General features: G+C 46.8%; 1 protein-coding gene across 1 annotated transcript in view; it reads left to right on the forward strand.

Annotated features, from left to right (window-relative positions):
- LOC138582358 (solute carrier family 26 member 10-like) overlaps nt 1–22,199 on the forward strand; it is a 170,816-nt gene that overhangs the window by 140,610 nt on the left and 8,007 nt on the right. Inside the window, exon 13 of the mRNA XM_069653608.1 lies at nt 19,679–19,855. Within this exon, the coding sequence (XP_069509709.1) occupies nt 19,679–19,855 (177 nt within the window). The remainder of the gene's footprint in view (nt 1–19,678; nt 19,856–22,199) is intronic.

Consider the following 22,199-nt stretch of genomic DNA (forward strand, 5'->3'; position numbering starts at 1 on the left):
ACACTATCAATGGCATAGTTACAAGTTTTATTGCGTGGGTCCTTTTTGGTTCAAACACTTTTTGATTGTTATCTAAATTAAACATTGTTTCATTAATGAAACCAATATAGTTTTTATATGTGGTGAGTTCACGTGCATCTATTTCTCCCAATGTCTTATGGGAACAATGTAGTTTTTATATGTGGTAAGTTCAGGTGCATCTATTTCTCCCAATGTCTTATGGGAACTGTAGTTACTGCTGTATTAAATGAATTTTTTTGGGATAGTAGTCTATTAGCTCTGTATGTGTTGTTTTTATTTTGATTATAAAGATATGTCCACAAATATACACGGAAAACCCAATAGTTGCCATTTTCATACAAACAACTGATACATAGAGCACTTATTTCAATAAAAACACAAAGGTTAGTGTATGATTCAATCTTCTCAATGGCATGATTCTACATTTTCGGACATAAGTCCTTTTTGGTTCACTCTTTTTGGGTTATTATTATAGAAAATTGGACATCTCATTGTCTGTGTTTAAACCTGTTTCAATACATCTGAAATACTTGATTAGCTTCGCTTCTTCTTGTCGCAATCTTAGTTCCTGGTTTCCACCTCGGCATCCCAAGGATACCTTTTTTAGACCAATAAATTTGATGTCCTGCTTGCAATCCAATTGATGAAGACTCTGCCAGTGTTCTGCCAATGGTAGATTCTTATCTTGGTTTCCAATCACTGCCAAGTGTTCTCGTATTCTTGTGCGTATTTCTCGGATCGTGCTTCCTATATAGATTTTGCTGCAAATGCAGGTGCTTCGAGCACACAGTTTGATGGCAAGGCTTGAAAAAGCTGGCTCAAAGAGATCCCAGGATGATGTTTTTTGGGAGGGGCAGGAGCTGGGTGGGAATGGCCATAGGAATTAGCATGGCCAAAGGCATCTGATGTGTGGGAAAATAAACAATTAACTCGGAAGGAAAAAGTCCAGAGGAGTTTAGTTTATAAACAAGATATCAAAACGTTTTTATTATGCTTAATACATCATTTGAACCGACAAATTAATCGTGACTTAATCAGCACTTAGCATATTATTTACATTGCAGGAGAATTAAGAACATAGTACTCCATACAATTCATACAGTTGACAATAAATCATTCACTCATTCGTCCACACACAGCCCCCATACATACACATTTTATACAATGTTTATACCCAACAACAATACATATATGATCAAGTCTGTTACAAATCATAGCTAGCAGGTTTAGTTTAATGAAGTGCATTCAATGTACACGACCACCATAGTTATGAGAAAGGTGGTCTGCTCCTGGGGTGGGTCAATTAGATATGCAACACAACCACTACCCGATTTTTCTACCGGTATCGACGTGTTTGAGTCACTTAGCAACGTCTTCATCAGGAAAACAAGATTATACTCTAAAAGAGAGGGAAGCATACAAACCAACTATGAGACCCTAACTCTCAGGTAACACAATAGACACTGAAAGGGACCATTCGTAAAGGAAATGCCCCCGCAATTCAAATAAGTTTAAGCACCATTACAAAATACATAAAAACATTCAAATGGTGCAGCCCAGGAAAATTATCTCTGGGGTGCACCACTTATTTCCTACGGTGTCAAACAGGAAGTGCCACCATAAACCACTCGTGCCCTGAGGTGCCATGGAGGAGTAGGCCAAGACATCTGCAACCTCATGTCACAGGGAAGAATGAATAAAGGAGGTATTTCATAAAATGTAAGAAAATCAGCCCACCTGTGCCATAAACTGGTGATGTGTATTTAACCATAGTGGCATCGGAGAGCCGCACCATTCACAAGTAGAAAATAGTTCAAGAATGTTTCATGCAAGGAGCCTTAGGGTAGTGTGCTATAACTAACCTTGTAGCTAGGAGGGGCGGCTTCCCAAGGTATCAAAAGCTTCTGCAGCAGTGGCCACACATGCCAGAGGTCAGCTAGGTCTAGAGTGCAATGGAAAATATATTGAGGTCCAACCCATCCATGATGGCTGCTGGAACTGAAGCCCCAACTAAAGACAAGGCATTTACCACATTAGAGAGGTAGTGCCGCAACAATCGATTCAATCACGATTCTCAAGGCAATCGCAAGTCCTAAGGCAATAGTCCTACCGGGGCGTCTCAGGCCTGAGTCTGCACTGAAAACATCTCTATGGCAAAAGAAAACTGAATGCCATCAACCCGTATGGGTATGTGAATATACATTATATTAGTTGCCATCCTGTGGAGGCAGCAAAGAGTGGCATGACTACCACCAGTCAAGGCTGGAGCAGAAACCAAATATTCACATGAACCAAAGAATACTGCTGAAAGTCGATACCTACTGCAGTTACCCAATAATGGTGAACAACAGGCTAATATGAGCCCGGTAACCACAATTTCTAAGGTGCTAAGCCGACAACCAATGTGTATAGTGTGGCTAATACTAGTAAGCACAGGCTAATATATCACTGAGTGTCTACATTTCTCGTATGGACGCCCCATAGGGTATAAGGGCTAACCCTCCATTCACTATCATTGCTACCTCCCAAATTAATAACGTACTGTATTACGCGCGTGTCTTCAACAAAGGCTCCTCATTGGGCACAGCATTGATGAAGTGCCGTAGCCTCTCAACGAACGTCGCTGGTTGTCCGACGTCGATATTAGTGCGACGCGCATGTCTATTACGCGGCAGCCGATCCAAACAGAACTTACAAGCTGTCTGTCCCTCCTCATGTTCTCATATTCCACCTTCCTCCTAGCTGGAACCCAGAGCAATATTTGCAGCTAATGAGCAGCGCGTTAGCACCATCTAATAGTCCTACCTAAAAATCCAACCTCATCTGAGAAATGTGAACTTGAAATGAACAGAAAATACTTGGATTTCCTATGCAGTCACAGGTTCGACAGCTTTCAATAAGCCTGGAAAACATGTTATAGTGGCTCTGCACTGCTTATGGGGTTGGAAGACCTAGACATAATGCGCATGTCCACTCTGATATGAAGGCGCAGGTACACACCTGGTGCTATGCTGTGGGGGACTGAGTATGACAGGCATTTCACCCAGTTTGCATCAACACACAATGGGTCCCGCCTGACCCAACTTACTATCATGGGCCATCCTCCCTAGCACTCCCACACTCTGTATCCCCATGCCAGTCTCTGAGACCCTCTGTAGCACTGTCACATTATGTATCCCTGTGCCAGTCTCTGAGAACCTCAGTAGCACTCTCACACTCTATATGCCTGTGGAGGTCTCTGAGACCCTCTGTAGCACTCTCACACTCTGTACCCCTATGTCAGTCTCTGAGATCCTCCCTAGCACTCCCACACTCTGTATCCCTGTGCCAGTCTCTATGACCATCCCTAGCACTCCCACACTCTGTATCCCCGTGGAAGTCTCTGAGAACCCCCCCGCACTCTCACACTCTGTATCCCCATGCCAGTCTGTGAGACCCTCGGTAACACTCTCACATTCTGCATGCCTGTGCCAGTCTCTGAGAATCTATGTAGCACTCTCACACTCTGAATACATGTGTTAATCTCTGAGACCCTATCCCTGTGCCAGTCTCTGAGATCCTCCAAAGCACTCTCACACTCTATATGCCCGTGGAGGTCTCTGAGACCCTCTGTAGCACTCTCATACTCTGTATCCCTATGCCAGTCTCTATGACCATCCCTAGCACTCCCACACTCTGTATCCCCATGCCAGTCACTGAGACCCTCTGTAGAACTGTCACATTATGCATCCCCGTGCCAGTCTCTGAGAACCTCAGTAGCACTCTCACACTCTGTATCCCTGTGCCAGTCTCTGAGATCCTTCCTAGCACTCTGTATCCCTGTGCCAGTCTCTGAAACCCTCAGTAGCACTCTCACACTATGTATCCCTGTGCCAGTCTCTGAGATCCTTCCTAGCACTCTGTATCCCTGTGCCAGTCTCTGAAACCCTCTGTAGCACTCCCACACTCTGTATCCCCATGCCAGTCTCTGAGACCCTCTGTAGCACTGTCACATTATGTATCCCTGTGACAGTCTCTGAGAACCTCAGTAGCACTCTCACACTCTATATGCCTGTGGAGGTCTCTGAGACCCTCTGTAGCACTCTCACACTCTGTATCCCTATGTCAGTCTCTGAGATCCTCCCTAGCACTCCCACACTCTGTATCTCTGTGCCAGTCTATATGACCATCCCTAGCACTCCCACACTCTGTATCCCCGTGGAAGTCTCTGAGAACCCCCCCACACTCTCACACTCTGTATCCCTATGCCAGTCTCTGACATCCTCCCTAACACTCGCACACTCTGTATCCCTATGCCAGTCTCTATGACCATCCCTAGCACTCCCACACTCTGTATCCCTGTGCCAGTCTCTACGACCATCCCTAGCACTCTCACACTCTGTATCCCCGTGGCAGTCTCTGGGATCCTTCCTAGCACTCCCACACTCTGTATCACTGTGCCAGTCTCTGAGACCCTCTGTAGCACTCTCACACTCTGTATCCCCATGCCAGTCTCTGAGACCCTCTGTAGCACTGTCACATTATGTATCCCTGTGCCAGTCTCTGAGAACCTCAGTAGCACTCTCACACTCTATATGCCTGTGGAGGTCTCTGAGACCCTCTGGAGTACACTCACACTCTGTATCCCTATGTCAGTCTCTGAGATCCTCCCTAGCACTCCCACACTCTGTATCCCTGTGCCAGTCTATATGACCATCCCTAGCACTCCCACACTCTGTATCCCCATGCCAGTCTCTGAGACCCTCTGTAGCACTGTCACATTATGTATCCCCGTGCCAGTCTCTGAGAACCTCAGTAGCACTCTCACACTCTATATGCCTGTGGAGGTCTCTGAGACCCTCTGTAGCACTCTCACACTCTGTACCCCTATGTCAGTCTCTGAGATCCTCCCTAGCACTCCCACACTCTGTATCCCTGTGCCAGTCTCTATGACCATCCCTAGCACTCCCACACTCTGTATCCCCGTGGAAGTCTCTGAGAACCCCCCCGCACTCTCACACTCTGTATCCCCATGCCAGTCTGTGAGACCCTCGGTAACACTCTCACATTCTGCATGCCTGTGCCAGTCTCTGAGAATCTATGTAGCACTCTCACACTCTGTATACATGTGTTAATCTCTGAGACCCTATCCCTGTGCCAGTCTCTGAGATCCTCCAAAGCACTCTCACACTCTATATGCCCGTGGAGGTCTCTGAGACCCTCTGTAGCACTCTCATACTCTGTATCCCTATGCCAGTCTCTATGACCATCCCTAGCACTCCCACACTCTGTATCCCCATGCCAGTCACTGAGACCCTCTGTAGAACTGTCACATTATGCATCCCCGTGCCAGTCTCTGAGAACCTCAGTAGCACTCTCACACTCTGTATCCCTGTGCCAGTCTCTGAGATCCTTCCTAGCACTCTGTATCCCTGTGCCAGTCTCTGAAACCCTCAGTAGCACTCTCACACTATGTATCCCTGTGCCAGTCTCTGAGATCCTTCCTAGCACTCTGTATCCCTGTGCCAGTCTCTGAAACCCTCTGTAGCACTCCCACACTCTGTATCCCCATGCCAGTCTCTGAGACCCTCTGTAGCACTGTCACATTATGTATCCCTGTGACAGTCTCCGAGAACCTCAGTAGCACTCTCACCCTCTATATGCCTGTGGAGGTCTCTGAGACCCTCTGTAGCACTCTCACACTCTGTATCCCTATGTCAGTCTCTGAGATCCTCCCTAGCACTCCCACACTCTGTATCTCTGTGCCAGTCTATATGACCATCCCTAGCACTCCCACACTCTGTATCCCCGTGGAAGTCTCTGAGAACCCCCCCACACTCTCACACTCTGTATCCCTATGCCAGTCTCTGACATCCTCCCTAACACTCGCACACTCTGTATCCCTATGCCAGTCTCTATGACCATCCCTAGCACTCCCACACTCTGTATCCCTGTGCCAGTCTCTACGACCATCCCTAGCACTCTCACACTCTGTATCCCCGTGGCAGTCTCTGGGATCCTTCCTAGCACTCCCACACTCTGTATCCCTGTGCCAGTCTCTGAGACCCTCTGTAGCACTCTCACACTCTGTATCCCCATGCCAGTCTCTGAGACCCTCTGTAGCACTGTCACATTATGTATCCCTGTGCCAGTCTCTGAGAACCTCAGTAGCACTCTCACACTCTATATGCCTGTGGAGGTCTCTGAGACCCTCTGGAGTACTCTCACACTCTGTATCCCTATGTCAGTCTCTGAGATCCTCCCTAGCACTCCCACACTCTGTATCCCTGTGCCAGTCTATATGACCATCCCTAGCACTCCCACACTCTGTATCCCCATGCCAGTCTCTGAGACCCTCTGTAGCACTGTCACATTATGTATCCCCGTGCCAGTCTCTGAGAACCTCAGTAGCACTCTCACACTCTATATGCCTGTGGAGGTCTCTGAGACCCTCTGTAGCACTCTCACACTCTGTACCCCTATGTCAGTCTCTGAGATCCTCCCTAGCACTCCCACACTCTGTATCCCTGTGCCAGTCTCTATGACCATCCCTAGCACTCCCACACTCTGTATCCCCGTGGAAGTCTCTGAGAACCCCCCCCCCGCACTCTCACACTCTGTATCCCTATGCCAGTCTCTGAGACCCTCGGTAACACTCTCACATTCTGCATGCCTGTGCCAGTCTTTGAGAATCTATGTAGCACTCTCACACTCTGAATACATGTGTTAATCTCTGAGACCCTATCCCTGTGGCAGTCTCTGAGATCCTCCCTAGCACTCTCACACTCTATATGCCTGTGGAGGTCTCTGAGACCCTCTGTAGCACTCTCACACTCTGTATCCCTATGCCAGTCTCTATGACCATCCCTAGCACTCCCACACTCTATATCCCCATGCCAGTCTCTGAGACCCTCTGTAGAACTGTCACATTATGCATCCCCGTGCCAGTCTCTGAGAACCTCAGTAGCACTCTCACACTCTGTATCCCTGTGCCAGTCTCTGAGATCCTTCCTAGCACTCTGTATCCCTGTGCCAGTCTCTGAAACCATCAGTAGCACTCTCACACTCTGTATCCCAGTGCCAGTCTCTGAGATCCTTCCTAGCACTCTGTATCCCTGTGCCAGTCTCTGAAACCCTCTGTAGCACTCCCACACTCTGTATCCCCATGCCAGTCTCTGAGACCCTCTGTAGCACTGTCACATTATGTATCCCTGTGCCAGTCTCTGAGAACCTCAGTAGCACTCTCACACTCTATATGCCTGTGGAGGTCTCTGAGACCCTCTGTAGCACTCTCACACTCTGTATCCCTATGTCAGTCTCTGAGATCCTCCCTAGCACTCCCACACTCTGTATCCCTGTGCCAGTCTATATGACCATCCCTAGCACTCCCACACTCTGTATCCCCGTGGAAGACTCTGAGAACCCCCCCGCACTCTCACACTCTGTATCCCTATGCCAGTCTCTGACATCCTCCCTAACACTCGCACACTCTGTATCCCTATGCCAGTCTCTATGACCATCCCTAGCACTCCCACACTCTGTATCCCTGTGCCAGTCTCTACGACCATCCCTAGCACTCTCACACTCTGTATCCCCGTGGCAGTCTCTGGGATCCTTGCTAGCACTCCCACACTCTGTATCCCTGTGCCAGTCTCTGAGATCCTCCCTAGCACCCTCACACTCTGTATCCCTGTGCCAGTCTCTGAGATCCTCTGTAGCACTCTCACACTCTGTATCCCCATGCCAGTCTCTGAGACCCTCTGTAGCACTGTCACATTATGTATCCCTGTGCCAGTCTCTGAGAACCTCAGTAGCACTCTCACACTCTATATGCCTGTGGAGGTCTCTGAGACCCTCTGTAGCACTCTCGCACTCTGTATCCCCGTGGCAGTCTCTGCGATCCTTCCTAGCACTCCCACACTCTGTATCCCTGTGCCAGTCTCTGAGATCCTCCCTAGCACCCTCACACTCTGCATCCCTGTGCCAGTCTCTGAGACCCTCTGCAGCACTCTCACACTCTGTATCCCCATGCCAGTGTCTGAGACCCTCTGTAGCACTATCACATTATGTATCCCTGTGCCAGTCTCTGAGAACCTCAGTAGCACTCTCACACTCTATATGCCTGTGTAGGTCTCTGAGACCCTCTGTAGCACTCTCACACTCTGTATCCCTATGCCAGTCTCTATGACCATCCCTAGCACTCCCACACTCTGTATCCCTGTGCCAGTCTCTACGACCATCCCTAGCACTCTCACACTCTGTATCCCCGTGGCAGTCTCTGAGAACCCCCCAACACTCTCACACTCTGTATCCCTATGCCAGTCTCTGAGACCATCGGTAACACTCTCACATTCTGCATGCCTGTGCCAGTCTCTGAGAATCTATGTAGCACTCTCACACTCTGAATACATGTGTTAATCTCGGAGACCCTATCCCTGTGCCAGTCTCTGAGATCCTCCGTAGCACTCTCACACTCTGTATCCCCATGCCAGTCTCTGAGACCCTCTGTAGCACTGTCACATTATGCATCCCTGTGCCAGTCTCTGAGATCCTTCCTAGCACTCTGTATCCCTGTGCCAGTCTCTGAAACCCTCAGTAGCACTCTCACACTCTGTATCCCTGTGCCAGTCTCTGAGATTCTTCCTAGGACTCTGTATCCCTGTGCCAGTCTCTGAAACCCTCTGTAGCACTCGCACACTCTGTATCCCTATGCCATTCTCTACGAGCATCCCTAGCACTCCCACACTCTGTATCCCTGTGCCAGTCTCTGAGAACCCCCCAGCACTCTCCCACTATATATCCGTGTGCAAGTCTCTGAAACCCTCTGTAGCACTCTTACACTCTGTATCGTTGTGCCAGTCTCTGAGACCCTCTGTAGCATTGTCACATTATGTATCCCTGTGCCAGTCTCTGAGAACGACAGTAGCACTCTCACACTCTATATGCCTGTGGAAGTCTCTGAGACCCTCTGTAGCAGTGTCACTCTGTTGGAATTGAAATAATATTATGCCTCCTATCGCAGTATTTGAATGTGTGTTGGCCTACACCAAGTTGTCTAAAATATTGTGTAAATAGATTCCGCGGCAAGGTCTTAACCTTAACGAAAACTGTGTAAGTCGCCATCTTGGATTTAGCCGCCATTTTAGGTTCTCTTGTAATGTGGAAGTCACCCTGAACATCAAAATGGAGGCCGAATGACATTCTGAGTGAGATTCTGGCCGTTGTGACCTCCGCATACATGAATAAATAATATGCCTTCAGGCCACTTGTCGGGGTCGCGAACTGAGACCTTGTCCTATCCCTGACCTATGTGTAAATGTACAACTATATCAGCGAAACTGATCAAAATGCATAAATTATAGGATTGACCTGGCAAGGAACCCTAGGCCTGGTCCTAAGAATGGTTAACCCGCGAGGGGGTTGGCCAGAGCTGGATAAAGAGTATAAAAGCACAAATATCCCAATGTACGGTCTCTCTACTAATGCATCGAATCTTCGTTGAAGTTCGTTACGTTACTCTGAGAGCCGAATAGCTATCTGTTTGTCAATTGACTTTTTGGTAACTTTTGTAGCTTTTAAATAAAGCACTTTGTATGTCCTTTGTAACCTGTGTTGGTGTGTTTCCTTTGGGCTTCCCAGCCTCATATCAATTTCTTTGTTTTCACAGTTGGCGCCCGAATAGGGACCCTCAAGATTGATGCCGGATCATTGAAGGTTGACACAGACTATCGAACCGGGATCGGACGGTGTGATTCTGCGGGACCGACCGATCGAGACTCGATACCTCGGCAGCGCTGCACGATCCGATCCTTGGACGATAGTCGTGTGGTCTGACACGGCATCTTGACGAGGGTCCATTTTTGAGGCAGGCAGATTTGTCGAAACCACCAAACACAAGGTAAAAGTCGTTAGGTAAGTTCTTTGATAAACCGTACGGTCCTCCTTAGGTTTGGTCAGGTGCCGTCGTGACCCGGCTCTTAATTTAACCTTGACAATTTGAATTTGGCGTATTGTATCTGCAGACACAATTATTGACCAGGTAACACCAATTCTTTGTGAAATGCCTGGGAAATTGTCTAGTGCTTTAGGGCTCTGTTCCGCAGCGATCGACAATCCTTGGAATTTAGCCGCCCGGCACCACAGGAGGGGTCGCCGGCATGTACTATGTACTGTAAGTATGGCATTGGTAGTATAGTATTTAATGATATTTGGCACAGACAGACCAGACATGCCTCCGAATTTCAGTGGCCAATCAATGGTAGTTTTGAGATCCCCCGTATTGAATACTTAGAATCAATCTTGCTAAAAAAGAAGGCTAGACCTGCAGCCTTTGATGTTTTACAGAATTGGAAAAAAGAAGCGTTACAGCAGCTTAAAAGTAGGGATAAACATGCACGCCGTCATAAGACAAACGCCGAAAAGGCGTTGTTATATGATAAAGAAAAACGTTCAGAATCAGTTAAAAATATGGATAGGGCTTTTTCACTTGGAATCCAGAAAATTTACCCCTCTAAAGATTTCCATGTTTCCGAGGAATTTATTGAGAAATTGTTAAACAAACGCAGGCCTGATGCCTCTGCGCCACCTCCGTATGTTCCTATTTTGGGCGCTCTGCCCATTCCTGCTGTTGTTCCTGCCGTTATCCCTGTTCCCCCTGTACAACCTATTGTTCCTAGTCCTCTAGTTGTTGTTCCTCCACTTATCGCACCGCCCCTTCCTTCTGCACCGATAGTTGCACCTTTATTAAATTTACCTATACCTCCGCTCCCGAGTGGCCCCGTATTGACTAAAGTTGATCCAGGTGCAGGATCGAAGATCGTCACTCGTAATACTGTTTCTGCAGATGGGAAACAGGAATTGTTTGCATGGGCTAAGCATTGTATGGAGAAAGGTGATCAAGTTAATGTTTTTTCCACATTATCTAATTTGGATAGTTTTCCCGAGAAAAATGTTTTTATCGAAGGTTTGGGGACTCATTTATGTGTGATGTGGGGTAGATTACAAAATTCGGATCTTCCACAAGGAGTGAGAGATCTGAATGCTTTGGCACTTTCGAGGGACACAGAACAGAAAGTATATGGGCATGTTGAAAAATTGTTTGAGTTTAGGAAAGACTTTGAAAAGTCACGAGATGAGGACGACGAAGACGATAGAATATATGTACAGAAACAGTTCCTTCCGTGCCGTAGATCGGCACCTGAGGAAATACGAATTTGTACTAAAGATGCGGTTCGATGGAACTCGGATTCATCGATTCCGCCAGATGAAGTATATGACACGTATAGTCAGTATACAGTAGAAATGCAAAGAAAGGTAATTCAGGTAATGGTACAGTACCTGCAAGAAGAATGTGTAAGAGAGAAGGTTAGTTGCCCCATAGAATTATTGGGGATTTGTAAAAGGGCTTTTTCGCCCGATACTTCTACAGCTGCCTCAGCGCTCGACCTGGCTCTATTGCTTAGTAAGCGGCCGGAGGTACCTATATCTCAGTTGCCTATGAGAGAGGTTCCTGCGACCTTTGTCCCAAAAGTTGAGATCCCCGCCAACGCTGGGACTGGTGCCCCCGCTGTGGATATCCCTGCACATTATGTATCACAATTTGTTCACGTCCCGTTTTCACGACAGGAAGTGAACACTATTAGACAATCAGTTCCCGATATCAGGAAAAGCCCGACGGGGTTTTACAAAGAAATAGAGTCCGTCTTGCAGTCTTCTGTGTTCACCTTGAGTGATATTGACTTGCTATTTCCTGTACTCCTACCCGTAGATGTATGGAAACAGGTTCGGACAGTAGACGATGTGCCAGGGTTGGGAGATACGTGGGCTAATATGATTAGGATTGATGGGGAAAGACCAGCTGGTGAGAAACCCCCACAGGTAATACTTACTTTGCCTGATAGAATTGTCGCAAAATTAAAAACTATAATTCCAGAGAAAATAATTATTTGGGACAAGCTTACGGCCTGTGTCCAAGGAAAAACTGAAGGCGCCACTGAATTTTTTAATAGATTCGAGCAGGTATTTTCTGACTTCAGTGGACAGGATTTAGGTACAGAGTCTGGGAAAAGGTTGTTCGTAGACAAATTTGTACGTGGACTGTTGCCTGACATCCAGTCACAGATTATGTCCTCTGAGAGCGCTTGGCAGGCAAAATCTCAATCTGAGATTTTGCACATGGCTCAGTATTATGAGAACCGTGTTAACAATGAGAAGGACAAAATTGAAAAGAGGAAAGGAGATTTGAAAACCAAAGTATTATTACAGCAAATTGTTAGAAACCCCAGAGGAGGCACGACACAGACTAGAGGTTAGTATGTCCCAAAAGGAAATGCTCCTTTGGGTCCTGTGAATATTAATCAATGTGCTTATTGCCGCCAGGAAGGTCATTGGCGAGCACAGCGCCCCGCCCTTTGCCAACAGTCAAACAGTGCGTTTGGGGGTATGGGTAGACGACCTAGGGGCCGCCCTGGAGCAGGGGGCCCTGATAGAGGTCAGATTTTACAAGATCCTCAGCAACCTTTTTCACGGGAAAATCAGAACTCGAGTGTGGACTCGAGGAACATATTTGATCACCCTTCTGCTGCCTACCTTTCTGAAGAGCTTCCTTCCAACGATACTCTATTTCATTAGGATTGCCCGAAGCAGGGTTTGGAACCTTCACATATTCCCGTTAATCAGAAAGGCCCCTACGTTGAATTATTAGTAGGGAATAGGAATCACCAGTTTTTGATAGACACTGGAGCGCAGAAGTGCTCCATTGATCATTCTCGGGTTCCAAACATTCCACTGTCAGGGCAAACAAATGTTTCCGTAGGGTTTTCTGTTATACCAACTGTCTGTCTGGTTTCTGCACCGGTGTCTGTTTCTTTGGGTCCCTTTACGGACCATTGCCCTTTTCTTCTCACTTCAAACTGTGGAGAGAATTTGCTGGGGTTGAATTTGTTAAAGAAATTGAACGCAGTAATTCATTGTTCATCTGATGGAGTACGGCTGACGGTTTCACCACAGCAACTTCCTAATTCTCAGTTCTTGATTCGACCTTTACCTCCTGAGTTTAGCATTGTCCCGGAATCTTTATGGGCGGTAGACGACAATGATGTCGGGGTATTACAGATTGAGCCCGTTAAAAATAGTTCTGAAACATGGAGTGAAACTACCACGCATTCCGCAGTATAAAATATCAGTTGAGGGCGAACGTGCTTTGAAATGCATTGGGCCTCATTACGACCCAGGCGGTAAGTTACCGCCTGGGTCGTACCTTTACCACCATGGCGTAAACCATGTTTACGCCATGGTGATGGCGTAAACTATGTTACGCCATGGTGGTTGGCTGACTTACCGCCCCATTCCGAGGTTGGCGGGGCGGTAAGTCCCCAATCCCCATTTACCCTTCCCCATTCCCATTTTTGCCCCATAGGGCATAATGGGAGTGGGGAAGGCGTTAATTACGCCACCGTAAATTACGGTGGCGTAATTAACAACAAGGTCCCTTAGCGCCATGGATTTTAACACCTGCTAAAATCAGGCGGTAAGGGTCGGCGCTGTTTACGCCGCCGTAAACCCCTTACCGCCTGGGTCGTAATGAGGCCCATTGTCTCCGATTTTGTGCATCGTGGGGTGATCAAAGAGATTACAGGTCGTTTGTGTAATAGTCCGATCTTGCCTGTATATAAGAAAGGCGACAATGCAATTCCATACCGGTTCATAATTGATCTTCGTGCTATTACCAGAGTGGTCGCCCCACAATTTCCAATTGTGCCCGATGTGACGACGATATTGACAATGATCCCTGCTACGGCTACGCACTTCAGCGTTGTGGATTTAAAAAACGCTTTCTTTAGCATTCCTATACATGAGGAAAGTAGATATCTGTTTGGGTTCACCTTGGGGGGACACTCATTTACATTTACCAGGGCACCTCAAGGGTATACTGAAAGTCCTAGCATTTATAGTATAGCTTTGAAAGAGCAGCTCGACACCCTTGAATTGCCACCTACTTGTACGCTGCTTCAATATGTTGATGATTTGCTTTTGGCTGCAGACTCTGAGAGTGCTTGTAAAGAAGGCACTGTACTGTTGCTTGTTCATTTAGCTAAAAATGGTCATAAAGCTTTGCTTAAAAAATTTCAATATTGTTGTCAGGAGGTCGCCTATTTAGGCTACCTCCTGTCAAAGGAGGGGAGAAGATTGACACCTGAAAGAATAAAACACATTTCTGGCATGTCTGTTCCAAATACACAGAAGGAAGTCAGAGCCTTAATAGGTATGGCTTCTTACTGTAGGTTGTGGATCCCGAACTTTTCGCTAGTGATAAAACCGATGTTGGCTTTGACGAAGAAGGGCATTTCTCTGCCACTGCCATGGAAATCGGAACATCAACGATCATTTGAGCTTCTCAAAACCGCGTTATGCTCTGCACCGGTTCTGGGTACTCCAAATTATGACAAGGCCTTTGTGTTGTTTGTGCATGAATTTGATGGATGTGCTTTGGCTGTGTTAACACAGGAACACGGAGGGAAGAATAGGCCGTGTGGCTACTCCTCCTCCGCCCTTGATCCTGTCGCATGCACTTTTCCAAGATGTTTGCGCGCTGTCGCTGCTGCTGCCGCGTCTGTAAAACAGAGTGAGGGAATGGTCCTAGGCCATGATTTGATTTTGATGGTACCTCACTCTGTTGATATTCTATTGAATAAAACCCAAATGCAACACCTCACCTCTGCGCGGTTAACAAGGTATAAACTAATTCTGTTTGCCCCTCACATCCAAATTAAGAGGTGTTGTGTTCTTAATCCGGCTGAACTCTTACCTTTCCCGCAAAACACTGTTTGCGGTGACGAAGAATTACATGACTGCCTGTATACCACTGAACAAGAAACGAAGGGCAGGATAGATCTCATAGATACTCCTTTGGATAATGCAGAAGGGGAGCTGTTTTGCGATGGCTCCTGCTTCAAACTTCCGGATGGTACATCTACAGCTGCTTATGCAGTTACTACATTGAGCAAAGTTGTTGAAACTAAGAGAATTTCGCATAACTCCGCACAGGCCGCAGAGATTATAGCGTTGACCCGAGCTTGTGAACTCTCCCAAGGGCGTATAGTAAATATATATACTGATAGCCAGTACGCATTTGGGGTGGCTCACAACTTTGGAAGGCTCTGGTCGGAAAGAGGGTTCCTGACCTCACATGGAACCAAGATCCATCATGGCCCTTTGATAGTGCAATTACTCTCGGCACTCTCACTCCCTAAACAGTTAGCGATCATGAAATGTGCAGCACATCGTAAGGTCATAGATGATGTGGGCAAAGGGAACGCTTTTGCGGACCTGATAGCCAGACAAACGGCCACAGACCTTAGCACAGACATGTATGCCTTGAGGGAAATAAGAGATGCTTACATAATGGATGAAGGTATTGGGTCTGTGCGAGATATTCAAACTGATGCCACAATAGAAGAATCTAAAAGGTGGGCCGAAGGAATGGGGAAATTGGATGATGAAGGGAGTTGGGTGGATACATCCGAAGGAAAATGGTTGCTCCCTGATTCATATGTATTGGCAATGGTTACGATGGCACACGGTCCTACACATGTGTGTGCCCAGCAAATCACGAAAATGTTAGAACAAGTTTGGGTGAATAACAAGATTCTGGAGACTGCAAAGAGGCATGTCCAGAACTGTATGATCTGCTTACAGCACAATGTGGGTAAGGGGACAATGACTCCAAGGGGAAGCTTTGGGCCCCCTTCTGTTCCCTTCGAGGTCATTCACTTTGATTTTATTGAGATGGAACGATGTAATAATCTGAAATATGGTCTTATAATTATTTGTGCCTTCAGTAAATGGGTTGAGGCTTTTCCCGTTAAAGATGCTACCGCCATGACCACTGCAAAGATTATGGTAAAAGAATTCTTTCCTCGATTTGGGCTCCTGAGGGTAATTTGGTCGGATAATGGTCCCCACTTTATTGCAGGAGTAATTTTGCAGATATGCACAGCTTTATGTATTGAAAAACGATTTCACTCAGCTAGACATCCTCAAAGTGCTGGGTTGGTGGAAAGACACAATGGTATCTTAAAGAATAAGCTTGCAAAAACATGTGCTGATACCAAACTGAAATGGCCAGATGCCTTACCTATTGTATTATTAGCTATGCGTACCACACCTCAGACTAAAACCGGGCTTTCTCCATTTGAGGTAGTGATGGGGAGACCTGCTAACATTTGGGGTCTCCTGAAACCTAAAGCCCTGAGAGAGGTGGAAAATGTATTGCTTGTAGACTACTGTAACCAGTTAACTAAAAACCTGTATTTCATTTATCACCAGGTGCACTCGGCTTTACCTGTACGGTTCACGGGCCCAGGACACGATATACAGCCTGGAAGTTGGGTCCTAGTGAAGGCCTACGAGAGGTCTTCCTGTCTCGCGCCTCGCTGGCGGGGACCCTAGCAGGTGTTACTGGTCACCAGGACAGCAGTGCGGGTGGCTGGAAAGAAGAACTGGATCCACACGACGCATGTCAAGAAACTTCCTCACCTGACGCCACACGTTACAGAAGAAGCAGAACCCCTCGCTGATGCTACAGTCTCTGATCTTGGAGTAGCAAACAGCGCTGTGAGTGCGTCGGAGAATTCCTCTGAGCCCGAGGAGCTTGGGGAACAGTCCATTTCGTCTCCGCACTCTCTTGAATAATCACTTCCGGAAAACACTGTTTCGAGCTCTGCGACTTCCGTCACCTCCGATACGTCGCTTCCCTCAGGAAGTGACAACACCTTATTTCCGGATCAGACAATTTTGGGTACCACCAGGTACAACCTTCGACGAAGGAAATAGAACTACGGCACGGGTTTTTCCGTGCATCTGGGAAAAGGAAGTGATTGGAAGTTTTCCTTTTTATAAGAAAGTTCTGTTGAACAAAAGGGATTCTGCTGGCTAGGGTTGGGAAGGACTAAGAAATCGTGCGACCGTAGCGTCGCCAGCAACGAACATTGGGGTCGTCGATTGAGGAACTACAATGCCTGCCACCTCCGCTGCTGCTCCCCGCATTGGACTTGTGAATAAGGGGGTGACCAACTTGGACAATGAACAATGTGCCTGGGCCCCGAAAACGTACTGCTGTGTTTTGATAATGATAATTGTTATTTTTGCAACTGCTGCTGTAGGACTTTGTTATTTTGAAGAAATCTATCCTCTGAAACCTTTACTACCGACCGAGATTGTACCAACTGCTTTGACTCCTTCTGTACACCTTCACACTCTGTCCCCTAGAGACTCCCAACATAGACAAAAGTATCATAATAACACTCTAATGATAGTAATGAATGCAACTCATGCCATTTTTAATAAGAGTAATTGTTGGATTTGTACTCATTTACCGCAACATGGGAACAAGGGACTGGGATGGTATATACATCCTTTACCTTTAACGACTGCTTGCTATGCCTCCCTTAGAGCACTATTCTTTGGCCGATGGAATGATAGCATCTCAGGGAACTTCGATGGAACTAATCTGAATGATTTCGAGAAACGTGAATTGACTCCCCTGGGATGCTCGCTTTTTGCAAATAGAAGTAAACCTAATGTCGCTTTTATTAGGCCTTCTGATAAATTATCTCTTCCTTTTCAAACTTTAATTTCCTTTAAAATGGCTCCGATAGGCAATAAGGACGCCGTACCTCCTTCTTATTCTATAAATCATAGCCCTGACTCGGTCCCCTTTTGTGTACAAAGAAATGGCACTAGGCCAATGGGAGATTTTGAAGGTTGTAAGAACATTGTAAATCTGACTGGAGAAAACAGGCCTCTGTATGTAGGGGGGTCTGTTTATTTTGTTTGTGGTAGTTTAGCATTTCCCTGGTTGCCCAAGGATGGGGAACCTGTTATTTAGGAATATTATTACCCGGGGTATTTGTAGCTAGTACATTGGAGGTTTCTTAGGCTCGCCCAAGGCGGGACAAGAACGGAGATACCCCTGGGCAAGTATTGGGAGATATAGCGAAATCAGTTGTACCCTTTTGGGGACAAATAACAAACTCAGAGAACATTAGGGGATTAGCAAGGGTACTGGAGAGAACGATCAACCGGACCACGGACATACTCTACAATATGACCTTAGAGCAAAAAGCAATAAGATTGGTAGCACTCCATAATCGGATGGCATTAGATGTCATTTTGGCAGAATGAGGTGGAGTATGCAAATTAGTGGGGTCCGCTTGTTTTTTTTTTTCGTACCAGATTCCTCGCCGACAATTTTTAAAGCAATACAGAACTTGCATACTCTTAGTTCTGAAGTACATATCCCTGTAGGAGATTGGACTCTTAGCAGTTGGTTCTGGGATTCTTTACGATCTTGGGGTTGGAAGGTGCTTTCTATTATTCTGGTTATTTTGGGGATCCTGCTATTCCTTTGTTGCTGTTTTCAATGTCTTCCGAGTATATGTGGAATGCTAGGGGGATGTTGTGCCCAAGCAGTGAGCACAATAGGGCATAAAATATATGCCCCAGATGCAGCATCTAAAGAATTCGTGTTACAAGAGGTTTTGATGAACGACCTAATGGCTATAGATATTACAGACAATGACTCGGGATCTATGGATGACAACACATGGAGTTATTTTCAAAAGTATTAGAAATAATGTTAGCACTTGGCATAGGCCAAAAGGAGGGTCTGTTGGAATTGAAATAATATTAAGCCTCCTATCGCAGTATTTGAATGTGTGTTGGCTTACGCCAAGTTGTCTAAAATATCGTGTAAATAGATTCCGCGGCAAGGTCTTGACCTTAACGAAAACTGTGTAAGTCGCCATCTTGGATTTAGCCGCCATTTTAGGTTCTCTTGTAATGTGGAAGTCACCCTGAACATCAAAATGGAGGCCTAATGACATTCTGAGTGAGATTCTGGCCGTTGTGACCTCCGCATACATGAATAAATAATATGCCTGCAGGCCACTTGTCGGGGTCGCGAACTGAGACCTTGTCCTATCCCTGACCTATGTGTAAATGTACAACTACATCAGCGAAACTGATCAAAATTTATAAATTATAGGATTGACCTGGCAAGGAACCCTAGGCCTGGTCCTAAGAATGGTTAACCCGCGAGGGGGTTGGCCAGAGCTGGATAAAGAGTATAAAAGCACAAATATCCCAATGTACGGTCTCTCTACTAATGCATCGAACCTTCGTTGAAGTTCGTTACGTTACTCTGAGAGCCGAATAGCTATCCGTTTGTCAATTGACTTTTTGGTAACTGTTGTAGCTTTTAAATAAAGCCCTTTGTATGTCCTTTGTAACCTGTGTTGGTGTGTTTCCTTTGGGCTTCCCAGCCTCATATCAATTTCTTTGTTTTCACAACACTCTGTATTGCTGTGCCAGTCTCTGAGAGCCTCAGTAGCACTCTCACACTCTGTATCCCTGTGCCAGTCTCTGATCCATGCACGTTTAGCAGGATTCCATTCCTTGCTGCCACTCCATGGACCAGACATTTCTAAACACGTGTTATTGTTGTCCTTTCCAGTGATTGTTCAGAACACAGCACATGCCTTCCACAGGAGTTGCCATAGCCAGTCACAATGTCTTTATGGGATCCGCGCTTCTTTATCAGCTACTCTAGAACATGCGTGCGGTTGGTCTGAGCATCCACTAATGAAAGGTCCTTTATTTCCTTTTAACCTGCCTCTAGTGCCTTGAGATCCCCGGCCTGAAGATACTGTCATACAACGCCCCTGTGTATTACGGAAACCGGAACTTCTTCAAGGAGGCTGTGAGCAGCCTCTTGGGGATAACCCAGAGGATCAGGAAGCGGGAGAAAGCCTTGAAGGCCCAGGAGAAAGGGAGAACAGCTGGCATCAGTGTACTGGTAAGGCCCCGCAGACATGAGAAACTCTGCTGTCGCACACTGAGGACGGGTCTCTATACACTGATGATTCTTGAGTCACTGACTGGTGACGTCAGCATCGTGCACACTACACTGGTGATACTGTATTATGAAGAGATCGACCTGTACTCAAAGGAGGATTGAATGTAAGGAAAGACACACTCATTTGACATGTGAATAGCTGTGTCGTAGCCCTACTAGCTTTTTGAAAATGTATATTTTCATCATATCCTTCAGAGCAGCCCACCTGCACATGTCCTGATGATGTCAACATCGGGCAGCTTCATTTCCTTATAGAGCCTGCACATGTGATGATGATGTCAGCACATGCTATCTTCATTTCCTCATAGAGCAGTCCAGCTGCACATGTGCTGATAATGTCAACATAGGATATCTTCATTTCCTTATAGAGCAGCCCACCTGCACATGTCCTGATAATGTCAACATCAGTTATCTTCATTTCCTTATAGAGCAGCTCACCTGTACATGTGCTGATAATGTCAACATCGGTTATCTTCATTTCCTTATAGAGCAGCTCACCTGTACATGTGCTGATAATGTCAACATCGGTTATCTTCATTTCCTTATAGAGCAGCTCACCTGTACATGTGCTGATAATGTCAACATCGGTTATCTTCATTTGCTTATAGAGCAGCCCACCTGCATGTGTGCTGATGATGTCAACATCGGTTATCTTCATTTGCTTATAGAGCAGCTCACCTGTACATGTGCTGATAATGTCAACATCGTGTATCTTAATTTCCATGTAGGCCAGTTCACCTGAGCATGTACTAATGATGTCAATACAGTGATATGGTTTCCACATCTTATTATAGCCCCGACCCCCTGCACATGTACTGATGACGTCAGTATAGTGAAAGGGTCCACATTGTTTTGTTCCTCGGGACTATGTGATAATGTCATTGCTCTTTGTGGGTGCCAGAATTCCCAAAAGAATGCCCTGTTGGCTTGCAATGTTTGGTGATGCCGTTGGCCATGCAAGATGCCAATGCTCTTAAGGAAATATTCAGCTGGGGTGCACTGTTTATCCCCACTCTCGTGGTGGGTTGACACGGGATGCCTAATTCTCGAGAGGGGAACAGAGAGAAATGGGGTCTGTTCTGACCCTTAGAAAACCCCTGTCAGAGGGCTGCAAAATCTACCTCCCACCACATGACTGCAACATAAAGGATCCTGCATGGGTGACTATCGACTACAAGGAAATAGTCCACCTGGGGGATCAGAGTTACATCCGATAGGCAATGAGAGTGAAGCTCGGGTTGCCTATGATGCGACCCTGAACCCCGAGGTGCAATATTTCCCCTTGGTTGGCAGTCACCCATGCAGAATTCTATGTTGCACGTGAGTGTCTATCTGGAGGAAGGGTAGGACCCTCAAAGGCGTCCATGTTAAGCACAGCATGCAGGCGGGCTGGGGGCAGGCTTCACGCTGCTGGTAGGCGTCTGAGGAGGCTGCATGAAGAGACACCTGTGCAGAGATTTTCCAGTGCTCTGTTGGGTGCATCGTGCAGAGCAGGTAGATGTGTGGGACATCACCAGAGTGAACTATGACATTCATGTTTCGCTGCAGTGACATCAGACGGAGGTGCTATGAGTTTTGGGTTGGTGTGTCGTTGATGAATGGGTCCAATGGAACTCATGTACAAGAGCATCCCTGTGGTAGTTGTACGCTGTAGTGGTTAACATGATATCATTGCTCAAGCAGGCAAGTGACAAGTCCCTGCCTGAGTAGCTTTTGCCGTTTCACACTCCCGAACAGGTGCCGTATCATGCAATAGGGTTGCCACAATCAACTAAACCTAGTGTTCCTCCGCCTATGAATGGCGTCGGCCTTCACGCCGCGGCAGATGAGGCCCCATTCAAGTCCAGGTGTTGCTGCTGTTGGACCTTGTGTATCTGTGGCAGCTTCCTTGCGTCCCCTTCCTCAGTGCACATCCAGGGGAGTACCCATCAAGCAGCCCCAGCTCACCCGCAGCACTCCTACCGTCTATCGCCACTGCTCCAGCTTGTCTGTGGGCATGCACCTCCCACAAGCTTCCTGACCCTCAAAATGACAGGGTTCAGAGCATGCAAGGAGATTGGCAACTGCCATAGCATCTAGTCGCCTCATGGTGACTGGTTGGGCGGGGAGCAGGGCTCCTCCCGGCAATGGGATGATGAATGGCCTCTAGGTAGCTGGTCTCCAGCTCATATTTGATTATTTCTTTATTTTATTTCTTGTGACAAGCCACATGCCTGAAGGCACATTCTATAGGATGTGGCTGTGTCGCCCTTGGCCCTGCCGCAGGGTGAGCTGCGGAGTATTC

This window comes from Ambystoma mexicanum, chromosome 3q, assembly GCF_040938575.1.
Source record: "Ambystoma mexicanum isolate Mex_15411 chromosome 3q, UKY_AmexF1_1, whole genome shotgun sequence".
Taxonomy (NCBI): Eukaryota; Metazoa; Chordata; class Amphibia; order Caudata; family Ambystomatidae; genus Ambystoma; species Ambystoma mexicanum.